We start from the raw sequence: 24,247 nt of genomic DNA, 5'->3' as shown, positions 1-24,247 counted from the left end.
TCCTCTCTCTCTCTCTCTATAAACCTCTCTCTCTCTCCCCTCTCTCTCTCCCTCTCCCTCCCCCTCTCTCTCTCCCTCCCTCTCCCCCTCTCTCTCTCCCTCCCTCTCCCCCTCTCTCTCTCCCTCCCTCTCCCTCTCTCTCTCTCCCTCCCTCTCCACCCATCCCCATCTCTCTCGCTCCCCTCTCTCTCTCTCTCTCCCACTCTCTCTCTCCCTCTCTCTCCAATGAATAGAACAGATGAGAGCTGACCAGCTAAATGTCGTCTCTCCCTCGTCTTCTCTCCCTCTCTTCTTCTTTCCTGTCTTCTCCTCCGTCTCATCCCTCCTCTCCTCCTGTCTTCTCCTCAGTCTCATCCCTCCTCTCCCCCTGTCTTCTCCTCAGTCTCATCCCTCCTCTCCTCCTGTCTTCTCCTCAGTCTCATCCCTCCTCTCCTCCTTTCTTCTCCTCAGTCTCATCCCTCCTCCTGTTCCTCCTCTCCTCCTGTCTTCTCCTCAACCTCATCCCTCCTCCTGTTCCTCCTCTCCTCATGTCTTCTCCTCGGTTGTCCTCTCTTCTCCTCGGTTGTCCTCTCTTCTCCTCGGTTGTCCTCTCTTCTCCTCGGTTGTCCTCTCTTCTCCTCGGTTGTCCTCTCTTCTCCTCAGTTGCCCTTTCTTCTCCTATTCCTCCTCTCCTCATGTCTTCTCCTCGGTTGTCCTCTCTTCTCCTCGGTTGTCCTCTCTTCTCCTCGGTTGTCCTCTCTTCTCCTCGGTTGTCCTCTCTTCTCCTCGGTTGTCCTCTCTTCTCCTCGGTTGTCCTCTCTTCTCCTCAGTTGTCCTCTCTTCTCCTCGGTTGTCCTCTCTTCTCCTCGGTTGTCCTCTCTTCTCCTCGGTTGTCCTCTCTTCTCCTCCTCTCCTCATGTCTTCTCCTCCTCTCCTCCTCTCTTCTCCTCAGTTGTCCTCTCTTCTCCTCGGTTGTCCTCTCTTCTCCTCTTCTCCTCCTCTCTTCTGTTACAGTTTTGAACCAACACATTTTACAGACCCACACAGGAACCTCTCTTTCTGCATCTCTCCTCAGTGCTCAGTGTGAGCGTAACCCCTGGGTGGTGTTGACCTCTAGCTTAATAGAATGCTGCAGAGGTCACGGGTCAGAGGTCAGACTGGACCTGGGTCAGGAGATCATGAACATGGTCCGCTCCCTCTACCCTTCCAAACACAAACTACCTGCACAGGTAATACCTACCAGTGTGTGTATAGAACTAGACAGTGTAGTATAATGGTATTCTGTGTAGAACTAGACAGTAGTATAATGGTATTCTGTGTAGAACTAGACAGTGTAGTATAATGGTATTCTGTGTAGAACTAGACAGTAGTATAATGGTATTCTGTGTAGAACTAGACAGTAGTATAATGGTATTCTGTGTAGAACTAGACAGTGTAGTATAATGGTATTCTGTGTAGAACTAGACAGTAGTATAATGGTATTCTGTGTAGAACTAGACAGTGTAGTATAATGGTATTCTGTGTAGAACTAGACAGTGTAGTATAATGGTATTCTGTGTGTAGAACTAGACAGTGTAGTATAATGGTATGCTTTGTGATATTACTGGTGATAGTACTACCCCTAAGGTATACTAATCTTTGTGTGGAGAGGAGATGACTGTTTCACTGAACACTCTTTTAATTTAAAGCCTATAGAATGAAACCACTAGAGCATGATGGGAGAGCGATTGATATCCATATATTACCACCAGCACCATGCAGCCGTGCGTCTCTCTATTTAACATGTACTGCATGTGTCCCCCCCCCCAATTCCTCATCCCTACCTCCCTCCCTCCTTCCTTCCTCCCTCCTTCTCTCCCTCCCCCTCCCTCCCTCCCTCCCCCTCCCTCCTTCTCTCCCCCTCCCCTCCCTCCTTCTCTCCCCCTCCCCTCCCTCCTTCTCCCCCTCCCTCCCTCCTTCTCCCCCTTCTCTCCTCTCCCCCCCTCCCTCCTCCCCCCTCCTTCTCTCCCCTCCCTCCTTCTCTCCCTCCCTCCCTCCTCCCTCCCTCCCCTCCCTCCTCCCTCCCTCCCCTCCCTCCTCCTCCCTCCCCCTCCCTCCCCTCCCTCCTCCCTCCCTCCCTCCCTCCCTCCCTCCTTCCCCTCCCTCCTCCCCTTCCCCCTCCCCTCCCTCCCTCCCCTCCTTCCCTCCCCTCCCCTCCTTCCCCCTCCTTCTCTTCCCTCCCTTCCCTCCCTCCCTCCTCCTTCTCTCTCCCTCCCTCCCTCCCTCCTTCTCCCCCCCCCCCTTCTCTCCCTCCCTCCTTCTCTCCCCCTCCCCCTCCCTCCCTCCCTCCCTTCCTCATCCCTCCCTCCCTTCCTCATCCCTCCCTCTCTCTCCTCCCTTCCCTGTCCCTACAGTGTATCAGACACATGTCCTCTCTGCTCCTGGATCAACCAGGCCTACGGCTCCCAGCTCTTAAACTGATGACCGAGAGTCAAGACCCCCAGCTGTTAGAGCTGGTCCTGGATCAGATCAACAGCACCACCGAGGTAACTGACACACAGACTGGGTCTTCTCCTCCCTATGACACACAGAATGGGTCTTCTCCTCCGTGTGACACACAGAATGGGTCTTCTCCTCCATGTGACACACAGAATGGGTCTTCCCCTCCATGTGACACACAGAATGGGTCTTCTCCCTGTGACACACAGAATGGGTCTTCTCCGTGTGACACACAGAATGGGTCTTCTCCTCCCTATGACACACAGAATGGGTCTTCTCCTCCCTGTGACACACAGAATGGGTCTTCTCCTCCCTATGACACACAGAATGGGTCTTCTCCTCCCTATGACACACAGAATGGGTCTTCTCCTCCCTATGACACACAGAATGGGTCTTCTCCTCCGTGTGACACACAGAATGGGTCTTCTCCTCCGTGTGACACACAGAATGGGTCTTCTCCTCCGTGTGACACACAGAATGGGTCTTCTCCTCCATGTGACACACAGAATGGGTCTTCTCCTCCATGTGACACACAGAATGGGTCTTCTCCCTGTGACACACAGAATGGGTCTTCTCCGTGTGACACACAGAATGGGTCTTCTCCTCCCTATGACACACAGAATGGGTCTTCTCCTCCCTATGACACACAGAATGGGTCTTCTCCCTATGACACACAGAATGGGTCTTCTCCTCCCTATGACACACAGAATGGGTCTTCTCCTCCCTATGACACACAGAATGGGTCTTCTCCCTGTGACACACAGAATGGGTCTTCTCCTCCCTGTGACACACAGAATGGGTCTTCTCCTCCCTATGACACACAGAATGGGTCTTCTCCTCCCTATGACACACAGAATGGGTCTTCTCCTCCGTGTGACACACAGAATGGGTCTTCTCCTCCGTGTGACACACAGAATGGGTCTTCTCCTCCGTGTGACACACAGAATGGGTCTTCTCCTCCGTGTGACACACAGAATGGGTCTTCTCCTCCGTGTGACACACAGAATGGGTCTTCTCCTCCCTATGACACACAGAATGGGTCTTCTCCTCCCTATGACACACAGAATGGGTCTTCTCCTCTGTATGACACACAGAATGGGTCTTCTCCTCCCTATGACACACAGAATGGGTCTTCTCCTCCCTGTGACACACAGAATGGGTCTTCTCCTCCCTGTGACGCACAGAATGGGTCTGTTGTAGAGGCTGACTCTGTACCGGTACCCCCTGTATATAGCCTCCACATTGACTCTGTACCGGTACCCCCTGTATATAGCCTCCACATTGACTCTGTACCGGTACCCCCTGTATATAGCCTCCACATTGACTCTGTACTGGTACCCCCTGTATATAGCCTCCACATTGACTCTGTACCGGTACCCCTGTATATAGCCTCCACATTGACTCTGTACCGGTACCCCCTGTATATAGCCTCCACATTGACTCTGTACTGGTACCCCCTGTATATAGCCTCCACATTGACTCTGTACCGGTACCCCCCTGTATATAGCCTCCACATTGACTCTGTACTGGTACCCCCTGTATATAGCCTCCACATTGACTCTGTACCGGTACCCCCTGTATATAGCCTCCACATTGACTCTGTACCGGTACCCCCTGTATATAGCCTCCACATTGACTCTGTACCGGTACCCCTGTATATAGCCTCCACATTGACTCTGTACCGTAATACCCTGTATATAGCCTCCACATTGACTCTGTACCGGTACCCCTGTATATAGCCTCCATATTGACTCTGTACTGGTACCCCTGTATATAGCCTCCACATTGACTCTGTACCGTAATACCCTGTATATAGCCTCCACATTGACTCTGTACCGGTACCCCCTGTATATAGCCTCCACATTGACTCTGTACCGTAATACCCTGTATATAGCCTCCACATTGACTCTGTACCGTAATACCCTGTATATAGCCTCCACATTGACTCTGTACTGGTACCCCCTGTATATAGCCTCCACATTGACTCTGTACCGGTACCCCCTGTATATAGCCTCCACATTGACTCTGTATATAGCCTCCACATTGACTCTGGTACCCCCTGTATATAGCCTCCACATTGACTCTGTACCGGTACCCCCCTGTATATAGCCTCCACATTGACTCTGTACCGGTACCCCCTGTATATAGCCTCCACATTGACTCTGTACTGGTCCCCCTGTATATAGCCTCCACATTGACTCTGTACCGGTACCCCCTGTATATAGCCTCCACATTGACTCTGTACTCTGTATATAGCCTCCACATTGACTCTGTACCCCCCCTGTATATAGCCTCCACATTGACTCTGTACTGGTACCCCTGTATATAGCCTCCACATTGACTCTGTACCGTAATACCCTGTATATAGCCTCCACATTGACTCTGTACTGGTACCCCCTGTATATAGCCTCCACATTGACTCTGTCCCGGTAGCCCCTGTATATAACCTCCACATTGACTCTGTACCGTAATACCCTGTATATAGCCTCCACATTGACTCTGTACCGGTACCCCCTGTATATAGCCTCCACATTGACTCTGTACCGTAATACCCTGTATATAGCCTCCACATTGACTCTGTACCGTAATACCCTGTATATAGCCTCCACATTGACTCTGTACTGGTACCCCTGTATATAGCCTCCACATTGACTCTGTACCGTAATACCCTGTATATAGCCTCCACATTGACTCTGTACCGGTACCCCCTGTATATAGCCTCCACATTGACTCTGTACCAGTACCCCTGTATATAGCCTCCACATTGACTCTGTACCGTAATACCCTGTATATAGCCTCCACATTGACTCTGTACCAGTACCCCTGTATATAGACTCTGTACCAATTGTATATAGCCTCCACATTGACTCTGTACCGGTACCCCTGTATATAGCCTCCACATTGACTCTGTACCGGTACCCCTGTATATAGCCTCCACATTGACTCTGTACCGGTACCCCCTGTATATAGCCTCCACATTGACTCGGTACCAGTACACCCTGTATATAGCCTCCACATTGACTCTGTACCGGTACCCCCTGTATATAGCCTCCACATTGACTCTGTACTGGTACACCCTGTATATAGCCTCCACATTGACTCTGTACTGGTACCCCTGTATATAGCCTCCACATTGACTCTGTACTGGTACCCCTGTATATAGCCTCCACATTGACTCTGTACCGTACCCCTGTATATAGCCTCCACATTGACTCTGTACCGTAATACCCTGTATATAGCCTCCACATTGACTCTGTACCGTAATACCTGTATATAGCCTCCACATTGACTCTGTACCGTACCCCCCTGTATATAGCCTCCACATTGACTCTGTACCGTAATACCCTGTATATAGCCTCCACATTGACTCTGTACCGGTACCCCCTGTATATAGCCTCCACATTGACTCTGTACCGTAATACCCTGTATATAGCCTCCACATTGACTCTGTACCGGTACCCCCTGTATATAGCCTCCACATTGACTCTGTACCGGTACCCCTGTATATAGCCTCCACATTGACTCTGTACCGGTACCCCTGTATATAGCCTCCACATTGACTCTGTACCAGTACCCCCTGTATATAGCCTCCACATTGACTCTGTACCAGTACCCCCTGTATATAGCCTCCACATTGACTCTGTACCGGTACCCCTGTATATAGCCTCCACATTGACTCTGTACCGGTACCCCCTGTATATAGCCTCCACATTGACTCTGTACCGTACCCCCTGTATATAGCCTCCACATTGACTCTGTACCAGTACCCCCTGTATATAGCCTCCACATTGACTCTGTACCGTACCCCCTGTATATAGCCTCCACATTGACTCTGTATATAGCCTCCACATTGACTCTGTACTGGTACCCCCTGTATATAGCCTCCACATTGACTCTGTACTGGTACCCCCTGTATATAGTCCCACATTGACTCTGTACCGTACCCCTATAGCCTCCACATTGACTCTGTACTGGTACCCCTGTATATAGCCTCCACATTGACTCTGTACTGGTACCCCTGTATATAGCCTCCACATTGACTCTGTACCGTAATACCCTGTATATAGCCTCCACATTGACTCTGTACCGTAATACCCTGTATATAGCCTCCACATTGACTCTGTACCGGTACCCCTGTATATAGCCTCCACATTGACTCTGTACCGTAATACCCTGTATATAGCCTCCACATTGACTCTGTACCGTAATACCCTGTATATAGCCTCCACATTGACTCTGTACCGGTACCCCCTGTATATAGCCTCCACATTGACTCTGTACCGTAATACCCTGTATATAGCCTCCACATTGACTCTGTACCGGTACCCCCTGTATATAGCCTCCACATTGACTCTGTACCGGTACCCCCTGTATATAGCCTCCACATTGACTCTGTACTGGTACCCCTGTATATAGCCTCCACATTGACTCTGTACCAGTACCCCTGTATATAGCCTCCACATTGACTCTGTACCAGTACCCCCTGTATATAGCCTCCACATTGACTCTGTACCGGTACCCCTGTATATAGCCTCCACATTGACTCTGTACCGGTACCCCCTGTATATAGCCTCCACATTGACTCTGTACCGGTACCCCTGTATATAGCCTCCACATTGACTCTGTACCGGTACCCCTGTATATAGCCTCCACATTGACTCTGTACTGGTACCCCCTGTATATAGCCTCCACATTGACTCTGTACCGGTACCCCCTGTATATAGCCTCCACATTGACTCTGTACTGGTACCCCCTGTATATAGCCTCCACATTGACTCTGTACTGGTACCCCCTGTATATAGCCTCCACATTGACTCTGTACCGGTACCCCCTGTATATAGCCTCCACATTGACTCTGTACTGGTACCCCCTGTATATATTGTTATTTACTGCTGCTATTTAATTACTTTTATCTCTTATTCTTATCCATATTTGTTTAAACTGTTGGTTAAGAATGTAAGGATTTCACTCAGGTCTACATCTGTTGTATTAAAGACAAATATAATTTGATTAATTAATTTAATTAAATATAATTTGATTTGATATGGGAGCTGATCAGCTAAATGAATAGAACACAGCACACACACCCACACACCACACACACACACACCACACACACACACCACACACACACGCACACACACACACACAAAACACACACACACACAAAACACACACACACACCACACACACACCACACACCACACACACACACACACACACACACACACAGTGACACAAACTCAAAAGGGGAGTTCAGGGGTCACGGTAGGACATAGATGAAGAAGGAAACTTGAGGTTGGGGTCTCCTGTGATTTTTAACCATGTACCCCCTTCTCCCAGGTGTGTGACTCTACCTGCGACCCAGAGCTCCTGTCTCTCCTGCTGGATGCTGGTCTCCTGGTGGGGTGTGTACCGTCCCCTCTCTACCCTCCTCTCAGCGCCCACCTGCTCTCCAGACACCGGGAGGGAGGTTGGGACGTGGAGAAGGCTGCGTCAGAGCTGCTCCAGGCTGGGTACCGAGCTCAGGCCGGCTCCCTGCTTCTGGTCTACCGGGGAACTCACCCGGGCCTCAGCACGTTTAATACAGCGCTCACTGTCATTAAGAAGTGGCTCTGAGGTACTGGAGAGGAAGCCGGACAGACGCTCTTATTGACTCTAGATCGTTTAGCCGCTGTCATTGTGTTTCCTAATCTCTATTCATTACTAGAAAACAAATTGGCCCTGAAAACCCCAGACGCTGAGTGTCTGGGTGTTGTCGCACGCACCTGCCCCAGCTCTCTCTCACTAGCACTGTGATTGGCTAATAGGATGTTGTCGCACGCACCTGCCCCAGCTCTCTCTCACTAGCACTGTAATTGGCTAATAGGATGTTGTTGTTAATGTCGTTAAGTGGAAGTCTCGTTCTGTTGTTTTTTACGATTGGCTGTCCAGTGTTCTGATACACGTGCTTTGACCTGAAAATATAAATAAAGACACAAATAAAGAATTTAAATCCATATTAATCCAATTAAATACCCTTGATTAAGTTGGAAGGTCATTTGTGATGATTTGAAATTGTCTAATGAGCTGGTTTTCCTGGTTGTTTTCAGTGACTTATCTTTGTTGGTTGTTGTTCCTGGATCCACGCGGAGTCGTCTTGACAGACTATTTTTGAGGTCTGGAAAACATCTGAAAGTTTCCCTTTTGGAAACGGCTCTCTTCTCTCTTCTTCAGAGACCGCAGGGGGAGTGGGTAGGGAGGGAGAGAGCGGAGAGAGTAGGGACGGAGTGGGTGGAGAGAGAGAGAGAGAGTGGGTAGGGAGGGAGGGAGAGAGAGTGAGTAGGGAGGGAGAGAGTGGAGAGAGTAGGGACGGAGTGGGTGGAGAGAGAGAGAGAGAGTGGGTAGGGAGGGAGGGAGAGAGAGTGAGTAGGGAGGGAGAGAGTGGAGAGAGTAGGGACGGAGTGGGTGGAGAGAGAGAGAGAGAGTGGGTAGGGAGGGAGAGAGTGGAGAGAGTAGGGACGGAGTGGGTGGAGAGAGAGAGGGAGAGAGAGAGAGTGGGTAGGGGAGGGAGGGAGAGAGTGGGTAGGGAGGGAGGGAGGGAGGGAGGGAGGGAGAGAGAGTGGGTAGGGAGGGAGGGAGAGAGAGTGGGTAGGGAGGGAGGGAGAGAGAGTGAGTAGGGAGGGAGAGAGAGTGAGTAGGGAGGAGAGAGAGTGAGTAGGGAGGGAGAGAGAGTGAGTAGGGAGGGAGAGAGCGAGAGTGGAGGAAAATAACATTGGCCCCTGAGGGGAAGAGAAGGAGGAGAGACGTTATCTCTTTCTAAGAATGCATTTAACTCACGTCTAAGTCCTTTGTGGCGCAGAGGGAGAAGAGAGGGAGGAGAGGAAAGCCCCTGTTCCTGTGCAGACAGAACAAAGGGAATCTCTTATCCAGCAGATAAGAAAAAGATGGAGGTAGAGAGAAGGGAGAAGGATGTGGTGACAGAGGTGTTGAGTTGGAGAGAAAGAAGAAGAAGATGAGTACAGCAAGGGTGGGAAGGGGAGAGAGAATGAGTTAGTTTTAGAGAGGTTAGAGAGAGAATGAGTTAGTTTTAGAGAGGTTAGAGAGAGAATGAGTTAGTTTTAGAGAGAGGATTAGTTTGTTTTAGAGAGAGAATGAGTTAGTTTTAGAGAGAGGATTAGTTAGTTTTAGAGAGAGGATTAGTTAGTTTTAGAGAGAGAATTAGTTAGTTTTAGAGAGAGAATTAGTTAGTTTTAGAGAGAGAATTAGAGTTTTAGAGAGAGAATGAGTTAGTTTTAGAGAGAGAATGAGTTAGTTTTAGAGAGAGAATTAGTTAGTTTTAGAGAGAGAATGAGTTAGTTTTAGAGAGAGAATTAGTTAGTTTTAGAGAGAGGTTAGATTTAGCGTTTTAGAAAGAATTAGCATTAACGTTTTAGAGATAATTAGATTTAACGTTTTAGAGAGAGAGAGAAAGTTATTACCAAGGATTATCCAGCCAACGTTCTGACAAACCAGCGACCAGTAAAAGAAGCTCAACAGAAACACGAACCGATTATCCAACCCGGATCTGAGTAATGTTCGATCTGAAGCTACTTCGAAAGTTTTAGAATTAAATAACATTACAATACTCTGTAGATATTTAACTTTATAGCGGCCGAATGCTCAGTTAAAAGGCTACCAAGCTTGCTAGGAAGAAAAAAACCAGAACCGGCTGCAACATGAATCAGTGTGAAGTGAGAGATGTGAAGCCCAACAACGGCAGCAGAGTTCCTCTCCCACCCAAATGCAGAGGTCTCTTTTGCCCCCTGCTCGCTGGCTTCTCTCTGTGCAGTACAGTACCCCTTGGATATTAAACACGACAAGGCACGGGAAGAGAAGCTCCTCATGGACAATCCAGAGACACCTTTTTGCCGACTGCTACAAAAATGGGCCCGTAAGAGACTTTTATTTTTTTTATTTCACCTTTATTTAACCAGGTAGGCAAGTTGAGAACACCTTTATTTAACCAGGTAGGCTAGTTGAGAACACCTTTATTTAACCAGGTAGGCTAGTTGAGAACACCTTTATTTAACCAGGTAGGCAAGTTGAGAACACCTTTATTTAACCAGGTAGGCTAGTTGAGAACACCTTTATTTAACCAGGTAGGCTAGTTGAGAACACCTTTATTTAACCAGGTAGGCTAGTTGAGAACACCTTTATTTAACCAGGTAGGCAAGTTGAGAACACCTTTATTTAACCAGGTAGGCAAGTTGAGAACACCTTTATTTAACCAGGTAGGCTAGTTGAGAACACCTTTATTTAACCAGGTAGGCTAGTTGAGAACACCTTTATTTAACCAGGTAGGCTAGTTGAGAACACCTTTATTTAACCAGGTAGGCAAGTTGAGAACACCTTTATTTAACCAGGTAGGCAAGTTGAGAACACCTTTATTTAACCAGGTAGGCAAGTTGAGAACACCTTTATTTAACCAGGTAGGCAAGTTGAGAACACCTTTATTTAACCAGGTAGGCAAGTTGAGAACACCTTTATTTAACCAGGTAGGCAAGTTGAGAACAAGTTCTCATTTACAATTGCGACCTGGCCAAGATAAAGCAAAGCAGTTCGACACATACAACGACACAGAGTTACACATGGAGTAAAACAAACATACAGTCAATAACACAGTATAAACAAGTCTATATACGATGTGAGCAAATAAGGTGAGATAAGGGAGGTAAAGGCAAAAAAGGCCATGGTGGCAAAGTAAATACAATATAGCAAGTAAAACACTGGAATGGTAGTTTTGCAATGGAAGAATGTGCAAAGTAGAAATAAAAATAATGGGGTGCAAAGGAGCAAAATAAATAAATAAATTAAATACAGTTGGGAAAGAGGTAGTTGTTTGGGCTAAATTATAGGTGGGCTATGTACAGGTGCAGTAATCTGTAAGATGCTCTGACAGTTGGTGCTTAAAGCTAGTGAGGGAGATAAGTGTTTCCAATTTAAGAGATTTTTGTAGTTCGTTCCAGTCATTGGCAGCAGAGAACTGGAAGGAGAGGCGGCCAAAGAAAGAATTGGTTTTGGGGGTGACTAGAGAGATATACCTGCTGGAGCGCGTGCTACAGGTGGGAGATGCTATGGTGACCAGCGAGCTGAGATAAGGGGGGACTTTACCTAGCAGGGTCTTGTAGATGACATGGAGCCAGTGGGTTTGGCGACGAGTATGAAGCGAGGGCCAGCCAACGAGAGCGTACAGGTCGACCATGCTGGTCATTTATGAACATTTGAACATCTTGGCCATGTTCTGTTATAATCTCCACCCGGCACAGCCAGAAGAGGACTGGCCACCCCACATAGCCTGGTATGAGGTGTGTTCAGTGCTCTCTCTCTCTCTCTCTCTCTCTCTCTCTCTCTCTGATTCTGTGGAGGTCCTTTACTTTACTTAAAAGAGATGTCATCTTCCACACAGACCATCACTGTTATAGGAGAACACCAACCCTCTTTCAAGAGAAAGGTTATAGGTGCAGGGTGGAAAATGAGAATAGTGTTAAAACGAGGACCCTGTGACTGAGACCCTGTGACTGAGACCCTGTGACTGAGACGCCTTCTGTCAATCTGTACAACAACTGAGCACTGAACACACCTCATACATTAAGTAAAGGACCTCCACAGAATCAGAACAGAGAGAGACAGAGAGAGAGAGCACTGAACACACCTCATACATTAAGTAAAGGACCTCCACAGAATCAGAGAGAGAGACAGAGAGAGACAGAGAGAGAGAGAGAGAGCACTGAACACACCTCATACATTAAGTAAAGGACCTCCACAGAATCAGAGAGAGAGAGAGAGAGAGAGCACTGAACACACCTCATACATTAAGTAAAGGACCTCCACAGAATCAGAGAGAGAGAGAGAGCACTGAACACACCTCATACCAGGCTATGTGGGGTGGCCAGTCCTCTTCTGGCTGTGCCGGGTGGAGATTATAACAGAACATGGCCAAGATGTTCAAATGTTCATAAATGACCAGCATGGTCGAATAATAATAAGGCAGAACAGTTGAAACTGGAGCAGCAGCACAGTCAGGTGGAAGTTGAAACTGGAGCACCTCATACATTAAGTAAATAACTTCCTAGGTCGGACATCTACCCTGATCCTCCATCACAGAGAGGGATAAATATAATAATATTTATAGATAAAGTCACAGAGCTGGAGAGAGACATGATGGAGCTCAGAGAGCTAGTGCACACACTCGAGACATCACAGAATTACAAAACAGACCAGCACAACACCACCCCTCTACAGTACCCAGAGGAAGACCAGCACAACACCACCCTATCTACAGTACCCAGAGAGAGACCAGCACAACACCACCCTCTCTACAGTACCCAGAGAGAGACCAACACAACACCACCCCTCTATAGTACCCATAGAGAGACCAACACAACACCACCCTCTCTACAGTACCCAGAGAGGGACCAGCACAACACCACCCTCTACAGTACCCAGAGAGAGACCAGCACAACACCACCCTCTCTACAGTACCCAGAGGGAGACCAGCACAACACCACCCTCTCTACAGTACCCAGAGGGAGACCAGCACAACACCACCCTCTACAGTACCCAGAGGGAGACCAACACAACACCACCCCTCTATAGTACCCAGAGGAAGACCAGCACAACACCACCCTCTCTACAGTACCCAGAGAGAGACCAGCACAACACCACCCCTCTACAGTACCCAGAGGGAGACCAGCACAACACCACCCTCTCTACAGTACCCAGAGAGAGACCAGCACAACACCACCCCTCTACAGTACCCAGAGGAAGACCAGCACAACACCACCCCTACAGTACCCAGAGAGAGACCAGCACAACACCACCCCTCTACAGTACCCAGAGGGAGACCAGCACAACACCACCCTCTACAGTACCCAGAGAGAGACCAGCACAACACCACCCTCTCTACAGTACCCAGAGGGAGACCAGCACAACACCACCCCTCTACAGTACCCAGAGGGAGACCAGCACAACACCACCCTCTACAGTACCCAGAGGGAGACCAGCACAACACCACCCCTCTATAGAGAGGAGACCAGCACAACACCACCCCTCTACAGTACCCAGAGGAGACCAGCACAACACCACCCCTCTACAGTACCCAGAGGGAGACCAGCACAACACCACCCTCTCTACAGTACCCAGAGAGAGACCAGCACAACACCACCCCTCTACAGTACCCAGAGAGAGACCAGCACAACACCACCCTCTCTACAGTACCCAGAGAGACACCAGCACAACACCACCCTCTCTACAGTACCCAGAGGAGACCAGCACAACACCACCCTCTACAGTACCCAGAGGAGACCAGCACAACACCACCCCTCTACAGTACCCAGAGGAGACCAGCACAACACCACCCTCTACAGTACCCAGAGGAGACCACACGGCACCACCCCTCTACAGTACCCAGAGGAAGACCAGCACAACAGCTAACAGAGGACCAGCACAACAACACCCTCTACAGTACCCAGAGAGAGACCAACACAACACCACCCTCTCTACAGTACCCAGAGAGAGACCAGCACAACACCACCCTCTCTACAGTACCCAGAGAGAGACCAGCACAACACCACCCTCTCTACAGTACCCAGAAGAAGACCAGGACCACACGGCCCAGCTAACAGAGGACCACGCGGCCCAGCTAACAGAGGACCACGCGGCCCAGCTAACAGAGGACCACGCGGCCCAGCTAACAGAGGACCCCGCGGCCCAGCTAACAGAGGACCCCGCGGCCCAGCTAACAGAGGACCCCGCGGCCCAGCTAACAGAGGACCCCGCGGCCCAGCTAACAGAGGACCCCGCGGCCCAGCTAACAGAGGACCCCGCGGCCCAGCTAACAGAGGACCCCGCGGCCCAGCTAACAGAGGACCCCGCGGCCCAGCTAACAGAGGCCCCCGCGGCCCAGCTAACAGAGGCCCCCGCGGCCCAGCTAACAGAGGCCCCCGCGGCCCAGCTAACAGAGGCCCCCGCGGCCCAGCTAACAGAGGCCCACGCGGCCCAGCTAACAGAGGCCCCCGCGGCCCAGCTATCAGAGGCCCACGCGGCCCAGCTATCAGAGGCCCACGCGGCCCAGCTATCAGAGGCCCACGCGGCCCAGCTAACAGAGGCCCACGCATCCCAGCTAACAGAGGCCCACGCGGCCCAGCTAACAGAGGCCCACGCGGCCCAGCTAACAGAGCTGAAGAAGCTGTAGACTAGAACGGCCTTCATGACCAGGTCCACCCTGGACTAGAACGGCCTCTATGACCAGGTCCACCCTGGACTAGAACAACCTCTATGACCAGGTCCACCCTGGACTAGAACGGCCTCTATGACCAGGTCCACCCTGGACTAGAGGCCTCTATGACCAGGTCCACCCTGGACTAGAACGCCTCATGACCAGGTCCACCCTGGACTAGACCGGCCTCTATGACCAGGTCCACCCTGACTAGAACGGCCTCTAGGACCCTGGACTAGAACGTCCTATGACCAGGTCCACCCTGGACTAGAACGGCCTCTATGACCAGGTCCACCCTGGACTAGAACGGCCTCTATGACCAGGTCCACCCTGGACTAGAACGGCCTGGACCAGGTCCACCCTGGACTAGAACGGCCTCTATGACCAGGTCCACCCTGGACTAGAACGGCCTCTATGACCAGGTCCACCCTGGACTAGAACGACCAGGTCCACCCTGGACTAGAACGGCCTCTATGACCAGGTCCACCCTGGACTAGAACGGCCTCTATGACCAGGTCCACCCTGGACTAGAACGGCCTCTATGACCAGGTCCACCCTGGACTAGAACGGCCTCTATGACCAGGTCCACCCTGGACTAGAACATCCTCTATGACCAGGTCCACCCTGGACTAGAACGGCCTCTATGACCAGGTCCACCCTGGACTAGAACGGCCTCTATGACCAGGTCCACCCTGGACTAGAACGGCCTCTATGACCAGGTCCACCCTGGACTAGAACGGCCTCTATGACCAGGTCCACCCTGGACTAGAACGGCCTCTATGCCCAGGTCCACCCTGGACTAGAACGGCCTCTATGCCCAGGTCCACCCTGGACTAGAACGGCCTCTATGCCCAGGTCCACCCTGGACTAGAACGGCCTCTATGACCAGGTCCACCCTGGACTAGAACATCCTCTATGACCAGGTCCACCCTGGACTAGAACATCCTCTATGACCAGGTCCACCCTGGACTAGAACAGCCTGACCACCTCTACAAGGCAGCAGTGCCCACCTTTGTCAGGACTCTGAAGGACATCAACCACATCCCCAACACTTCACACAGGAGCAACAGAGAAACAGGAAACCCAGACCAGCGAGTCACTCTCCCAGACCAGCGAGTCACTCTCCCAGACCAGCGAGTCACTCTCCCAGACCAGCGAGTCACCCTCCCAGACCAGCGAGTCACCCTTACAGAGAGCTGGTAGTCCCATCCACCACACTACCAGGTGGGTGGTATAGAGGAGATGGACCCACTGGTTGCCCTCTAGGTTACAGAGAGCTGGTAGTCCCATCCACCACACTACCAGGTGGGTGGTATAGAGGAGATGGACCCACTGGTTGCCCTCTAGGTTACAGAGAGCTGGTAGTCCCATCCACCACACTACCAGGTGGGTGGTATAGAGGAGATGGACCCACTGGTTGCCCTCTAGGTTACAGAGAGCTGGTAGTCCCATCCACCACACTACCAGGTGGGTGGTATAGAGGAGATGGACCCACTGGTTGTCCTCTAGGTTACAGAGAGCTGGTAGTCCCATCCACCACACTACCAGGTGGGTGGTATAGAGGAGATGGACCCACTGGTTACCCTCTAGGTTACAGAGAGCTGGTAGTCCCATCCACCACACTACCAGGTGGGTGGTATAGGAGATGGACCCACTGGTTGCCCTCTAGGTTACAGAGAGCTGGACCTACCAGGTGGGTGGTATAGAGGAGATGGACTGGTTACCCCACTAGGGTTACAGAGAGATGGACTGGTAGTCCCATCCCATCCACCACACTACCAGGTGGGTGGTATAGAGGAGATGGACCCACTGGTTGCCCTCTAGGTTACAGAGAGCTGGTAGTCCCATCCACCACACTACCAGGTGGGTGGTATAGAGGAGATGGACCCACTGGTTGCCCTCTAGGTTACAGAGAGCTGGTAGTCCCATCCACCACACTACCAGGTGGGTGGTATAGAGGAGATGGACCCACTGGTTGTCCTCTAGGTTACAGAGAGCTGGTAGTCCCATCCACCACACTACCAGGTGGGTGGTATAGAGGAGATGGACCCACTGGTTACCCTCTAGGTTACAGAGAGCTGGTAGTCCCATCCACCAAACTACCAGGTGGGTGGTATAGAGGAGATGGACCCACTGGTTACCCTCTAATCAAATCAAATCATCAAATCAAATTTTATTTGTCACATACACATGGTTAGCAGATGTTAATGCGAGTGTAGCGAAATGCTTGTGCTTCTAGTTCCGACAATGCAGTGATAACCAACAAGTAATCTAACTAACAATTCTAAAACTACTATCTTATACACAGTGTAAGGGGATAAAGAATATGTACATAAGGATATATGAGTGAGTGATGGTACAGAGCAGCATACAGTAGATGGTATCGAGTACAGTATATACATATGAGATGAGTATGTAGACAAAGTAAACAAAGTGGCATAGTTAAAGTGGCTAGTGATACATGTATTACATAAGGATGCAGTCGATGATGTAGAGTACAGTATATACGTATGCATATGAGATGAATAATGTAGGGTAAGTAACATTATATAAGGTAGCATTGTTTAAAGTGGCTAGTGATATATTTACATCATTTCCCATCAATTCCCATTATTAAAGTGGCTGGAGTTGGGTCAGTGTCAATGACAGTGTGTTGGCAGCAGCCACTCAATGGTGGCTGTTTAACAGTCTGATGGCCTTGAGATAGAAGCTGTTTTCAGTCTCTCAGTCCCAGCTTTGATGCACCTGTACTGACCTCGCCTTCTGGATGATAGCGGGGTGAACAGGCAGTGGTTCGGGTGGTTGATGTCCTTGATGATCTTTATGGCCTTCCTGTAACATCGGGTGGTGTAGGTGTCCTGGAGGGCAGGTAGTTTGCCCCCGGTGATGCGTTGTGCAGACCTCACTACCCTCTGGAGAGCCTTACGGTTGAGGGCGGAGCAGTTGCCGTACCAGGCGGTGATACAGCCCGCCAGGATGCTCTCGATTGTGCATCTGTAGAAGTTTGTGAGTGCTTTTGGTGACAAGCCGAATTTCTTCAGCCTCCTGAGGTTGAAGAGGCGCTGCTGCGCCTTCTTCACGGCGCTGTCAGTGTGAGTGGACCAATTCAGTTTGTCTGTGATGTGTATGCCGAGGAACTTAAAACTTGCTACCCTCTCCACTACTGTTCCATCGATGTGGATAGGGGGTGTTCCCTCTGCTGTTTCCTGAAGTCCACAATCATCTCCTTAGTTTTGTTGACGTTGAGTGTGAGGTTATTTTCCTGACACCACACTCCGAGGGCCCTCACCTCCTCCCTGTAGGCCGTCTCGTCGTTGTTGGTAATCAAGCCTACCACTGTTGTGTCGTCCGCAAACTTGATGATTGAATTGGAGCGTGCGTGGCCACGCAGTCGTGGGTGAACAGGGAGTACAGGAGAGGGCTCAGAACGCACCCTTGTGGGGCCCCCGTGTTGAGGATCAGCGGGGAGGAGATGTTGTTGCCTACCCTCACCACCTGGGGCGGCCCGTCAGGAAGTCCAGTACCCAGTTGCACAGGGCGGGGTCGAGACCCAGGGTCTCGAGCTTGATGACGAGCTTGGAGGGTACTATGGTGTTGAATGCCGAGCTGTAGTCGATGAACAGCATTCTCACATAGGTATTCCTCTTGTCCAGGTGGGTTAGGGCAGTGTGCAGTGTGGTTGAGATTGCATCGTCTGTGGACCTATTTGGGCGGTAAGCAAATTGGAGTGGGTCTAGGGTGTCAGGTAGGGTGGAGGTGATATGGTCCTTGACTAGTCTCTCAAAGCACTTCATGATGACGGAAGTGAGTGCTACGGGCGGTAGTCGTTTAGCTCAGTTACCTTAGCTTTCTTGGGAACAGGAACAATGGTGGCCCTCTTGAAGCATGTGGGAACAGCAGACTGGTATAGGGATTGATTGAATATGTCCGTAAACACACCGGCCAGCTGGTCTGCGCATGCTCTGAGGGCGCGGCTGGGGATGCCGTCTGGGCCTGCAGCCTTGCGAGGGTTAACATGTTTAAATGTCTTACTCACCTCGGCTGCAGTGAAGGAGAGACCGCATGTTTTCGTTGCAGGCCGTGTCAGTGGCACTGTATTGTCCTCAAAGCGGGCAAAAAAGTTATTTAGTCTGCCTGGGAGCAAGACATCCTGGTCCGTGACTGGGCTGGGTTTCTTCTTGTAGTCCGTGTTTGACTGTAGACCCTGCCACATGCCTCTTGTGTCTGAGCCATTGAATTGAGATTCCACTTTGTCTCTGTACTGACGCTTAGCTTGTTTAATAGCCTTGCGGAGGGAATAGCTGCATTGTTTGTATTCGGTCATGTTACCAGACACCTTGCCCTGATTAAAAGCAGTGGTTCGCGCTTTCAGTTTCACGCGAATGCTGCCATCAATCCACGGTTTCTGGTTTGGGAATGTTTTTATCGTTGCTATGGGAACGACATCTTCGACGCACGTTCTAATGAACTCGCACACCGAATCAGCGTATTCGTCAATATTTTCATCTGACGCAATACGAAACATGTCCCAGTCCACGTGATGGTAGCAGTCTTGGAGTGTGGAGTCAGCTTGGTCTGACCAGCGTTGGACAGACCTCAGCGTGGGAGCCTCTTGTTTAAGTTTCTGCCTGTAGGCAGGGATCAACAAAATGGAGTCGTGGTCAGCTTTTCCGAAAGGGGCGGGGCAGGGCCTTATATGCGTCGCGGAAGTTAGAGTAACAATGATCCAAGGTTTTACCACCCCTGGTTGCGCAATCGATATGCTGATAAAATTTAGGGAGTCTTGTTTTCAGATTAGCTTTGTTAAAATCCCCAGCTACAATGAATGCAGCCTCCGGATAAATGGTTTCCAGTTTGCAAAGAGTTAAATAAAGTTCGTTCAGAGCCATCGATGTGTCTGCTTGGGGGGGATATATACGGCTGTGATTATAATCGAAGAGAATTCTCTTGGAAGATAATGCGGTCTACATTTGATTGTGAGGAATTCTAAATCAGGTGAACAGAAGGATTTGAGTTCCTGTATGTTTCCTTCATCACACCATGTCTCGTTAGTCATGAGGCATACGCCCCCGCCGCTCTTCTTACCAGAAAGATGTTTGTTTCTGTCGGCGCGATGCGTGGAGAAACCCGTTGGCTGCACCGCATCGGATAGCGTCTTCCCAGTAAGCCATGTTTCCGTGAAGCAGAGAACATTGCAGTCTCTGATGTCCCTCTGGAATGCTACCCTTGCTCGGATTTCATCAACCTTGTTGTCAAGAGACTGGACATTGGCAAGAAGAATGCTGGGGAGTGGTGCGCGATGTGCCCTTGTCCGGAGTCTGACCAGAAGACCGCTACGTTTCCCTCTTTTTCGGAGTCGTTTTCTTGGGTCGCTGCATGCGATCCATTCCGTTGTCCTGTTTGTAAGGCAGAACACAGGATCCGCGTCGCGGAAAACATATTCTTGGTCGTACTGATGGTGAGTTGACGCTGATCTTATATTCAGTAGTTCTTCTCGACTGTATGTAATGAAACCTAAGATGACCTGGGGTACTAATGTAAGAAATAACACGTAAAAAAACAAAAAACTGCATAGTTTCCTAGGAACACGAAGCGAGGCGGCCATCTCTGTCAGCGCCGGAAGTTACAGAGAGCTGGTAGTCCCATCCACCACACTACAAGGAGGGGTGAGGAAGGAAGAGGAGATAGATAGAGGTAGAGAGAGAGCAAGAGAGAGGTGCCAGGTGTGAAACAGGGAAGGGACTCAGGGGGTATGCTAATTTGGTATAGAGCAGACCTAACTCACTCCGTTAAATTAATCAAAACAGGAACATTTTGCATCTGGCTAGAAATTCAAAAGGAAATGATCTCAACAGAGAACAATGTCCTCCTGTTTGCTACCTATATCCCCCCACTAGAATCCCCTACATCCCCCCACTAGAATCCCCTATATCCCCCCACTAGAATCCCTATATCCCCCCACTAGAATCCCCTACATCCCCCCACTAGAATCCCCTATATCCCCCACTAGAATCCCCTACATCCCCCCACTAGAATCCCCTACATCCCCCACTAGAATCCCTATATCCCCCACTCCCCCATCCCCCACTAGAATCCCCTACATCCCCCCACTAGAATCCCCTATATCCCCCCACTAGAATCCCCTATATCCCCCACTAGAATCCCCTATATCCCCCCACTAGAATCCCCTATATCCCCCCACTAGAATCCCCATTCTTTAATGAAGACAGCTTCTCCATCCTAGAGGGGGAGATCAATCATTTCCAGGCCCAGGGACATGTACTAGTCTGTGGCGACCTAAATGTCAGAACTGGACAAGAACCTGACACCCTCAGCACACAGGGGGACAAACACCAACCTGGAGGTGACAGCCTTCCCTCCCCCATATGCCCCCCAATACCTATAGCTCTGTTACATCCTGGGTATGAACATAGTCAATAGGCTTCGAGGGGACTCCTACGGTAGGTACACCTATAGCTCTGTTACATCCTGGGTATGTACATAGTCAATGGTAGGCTTCGAGGGGACTCCTATAGTAGGTACACCCATAGCTCTGTTACATCCTGGGTATGTACATAGTCAATGGTAGGCTTCGAGGGGACTCCTATAGTAGGTACACCTATAGCTCTGTTACATCCTGGGTATGTACATAGTCAATGGTAGGCTTCGAGGGGACTCCTATGGTAGGTACACCTATAGGCTTCTAGGGGACTCCTATGGTAGGTACACCTATAGGCTTCTAGGGGACTCCTATGGTAGGTACACCTATAGGCTTCTAGGGGACTCCTATGGTAGGTACACCTATAGGCTTCTAGGGGACTCCTATGGTAGGTACACCTATAGGCTTCTAGGGGACTCCTATGGTAGGTACACCTATAGCTCATTTCTTGGCAGTAGCACTGTAGACTACTTTATCACTGACCTCAACCCAGAGTCTCTCAGTGTTCAGTCAGCCCACTGACACCCCTATCAGATCATAGCAAAATCACAGTCTACTTGAAGAGAGAAATACTCAAAGCCAAAGGAACTGAATAATATTAAGAAATGGTATAGATGGAAGGAACTATGTTGAACACACCATTCTAGACCATGATTCTACATGTTGAACACACCATTCTAGACCATGATTCTACATGTTGAACACACCATTCTACACCATGATTCTATATGTTGAACACACCATTCTAGACCATGATTCTATATGTTGAAACACACCATTCTAGACCATGATTCTATATGTTGAACACAGCATTCTAGACCATGATTCTATATGTTGAACACACCATTCTAGATCATGATTCTACATGTTGAACACACCATGATTCTACATGTTGAACACACCATTCTACACCATGATTCTATATGTTGAACACACCATTCTACACCATGATTCTACATGTTGAACACACCATTCTACACCATGATTCTACATGTTGAACACACCATTCTACACCATGATTCTATATGTTGAAACACACCATTCTAGACCATGATTCTACATGTTGAAACACACCATTCTACACCATGATTCTACATGTTGAACACACCATTCTAGACCATGATTCTACATGTTGAACACACCATTCTAGACCATGATTCTACATGTTGAACACACCATTCTAGACCGTGATTCTACATGTTGAACACACCATTCTAGACTGTGATTCTACATGTTGAACACACCATTATACACCGTGATTCTACATGTTGAACACACCATTATACACCGTGATTCTACATGTTGAACACACCATGATTCTACATGTTGAACACACCATTCTAGACCATGATTCTACATGTTGAACACACCATTCTACACCATGATTCTACATGTTGAACACACCATTCTACACCATGATTCTATATGTTGAAACACACCATTCTAGACCATGATTCTACATGTTGAAACACACCATTCTACACCATGATTCTACATGTTGAACACACCATTCTACACCATGATTCTACATGTTGAACACACCATTCTAGACCATGATTCTACATGTTGAACACACCATTCTAGACCATGATTCTACATGTTGAACACACCATTCTAGACTGTGATTCTACATGTTGAACACACCATTCTAGACCATGATTCTACATGTTGAACACACCATTCTAGACTGTGATTCTACATGTTGAACACACCATTATACACCGTGATTCTACATGTTGAACACACCATTCTACACCATGATTCTACATGTTGAACACACCATTCTAGACCATGATTCTACATGTTGAACACACCATTCTACACCATGATTCTACATGTTGAACACACCATTCTAGACCATGATTCTACATGTTGAACACACCATTCTAGACCATGATTCTACATGTTGAACACACCATTCTAGACCATGATTCTACATGTTGAACACACCATTCTAGACCATGATTCTACATGTTGAACACACCATTCTAGACTGTGATTCTACATGTTGAACACACCATTATACACCGTGATTCTACATGTTGAACACACCATGATTCTACATGTTGAACACACCATTCTAGACCATGATTCTACATGTTGAACACACCATTCTACACCATGATTCTACATGTTGAACACACCATTCTACACCATGATTCTATATGTTGAAACACACCATTCTAGACCATGATTCTACATGTTGAACACACCATTCTACACCATGATTCTTCATGTTGAACACACCATTCTAGACCGTGATTCTACAAGTTGAAACACACCATTCTACACCATGATTCTACATGTTGAACACACCATTCTACACCATGATTCTACATGTTGAACACACCATTCTAGACCATGATTCTACATGTTGAACACACCATTCTAGACCATGATTCTACATGTTGAACACACCATTCTAGACTGTGATTCTACATGTTGAACACACCATTATACACCGTGATTCTACATGTTGAACACACCATTATACACCGTGATTCTACATGTTGAACACACCATTCTACACCATGATTCTATATGTTGAAACACACCATTCTAGACCATGATTCTACATGTTGAAACACACCATTCTACACCATGATTCTACATGTTGAACACACCATTCTAGACCATGATTCTACATGTTGAAACACACCATTCTACACCATGATTCTACATGTTGAACACACCATTCTACACCATGATTCTTCATGTTGAACACACCATTCTACACCATGATTCTACATGTTGAACACACCATTCTACACCATGATTCTTCATGTTGAACACACCATTCTACACCATGATTCTATATGTTGAACACACCATTCTACGCCATGATTCTACATGTTGAACACACCATTCTACACCATGATTCTTCATGTTGAACACACCATTCTACACCATGATTCTATATGTTGAACACACCATTCTAGACCATGATTCTTCACGTTGATCACACCATTCTACACCATGATTCTATATGTTGAACACACCATTCTACACCATGATTCTACACGTTGAACACACCATTCTAGACCATGATTCTACATGTTGAACACACCATTCTAGACCATGATTCTACATGTTGAACACACCATTCTAGACCA

The 24,247-nt window shown here is 48.9% G+C and overlaps 1 protein-coding gene across 1 annotated transcript in view; it reads left to right on the top strand.

The window, feature by feature from the left end:
- nbas (NBAS subunit of NRZ tethering complex) overlaps positions 1 to 8,486 on the top strand; it is a 337,178-nt gene extending 328,692 nt beyond the window's left edge. Inside the window, 3 exon segments of the mRNA XM_065026122.1 lie at positions 1,055 to 1,208; positions 2,373 to 2,504; positions 7,801 to 8,486. Coding sequence (XP_064882194.1) covers positions 1,055 to 1,208; positions 2,373 to 2,504; positions 7,801 to 8,076 — 562 coding nt within the window. The 3' untranslated portion in view covers positions 8,077 to 8,486.
- The last annotated feature ends 15,761 nt before the right edge of the window (positions 8,487 to 24,247 follow it).

This window comes from Oncorhynchus nerka, linkage group LG13, assembly GCF_034236695.1.
Source record: "Oncorhynchus nerka isolate Pitt River linkage group LG13, Oner_Uvic_2.0, whole genome shotgun sequence".
NCBI lineage: Eukaryota > Metazoa > Chordata > Actinopteri > Salmoniformes > Salmonidae > Oncorhynchus > Oncorhynchus nerka.
The sequence above is the reverse complement of the archived record's forward strand: the minus strand, read 5'-3'. Positions and strand labels throughout refer to the sequence as shown.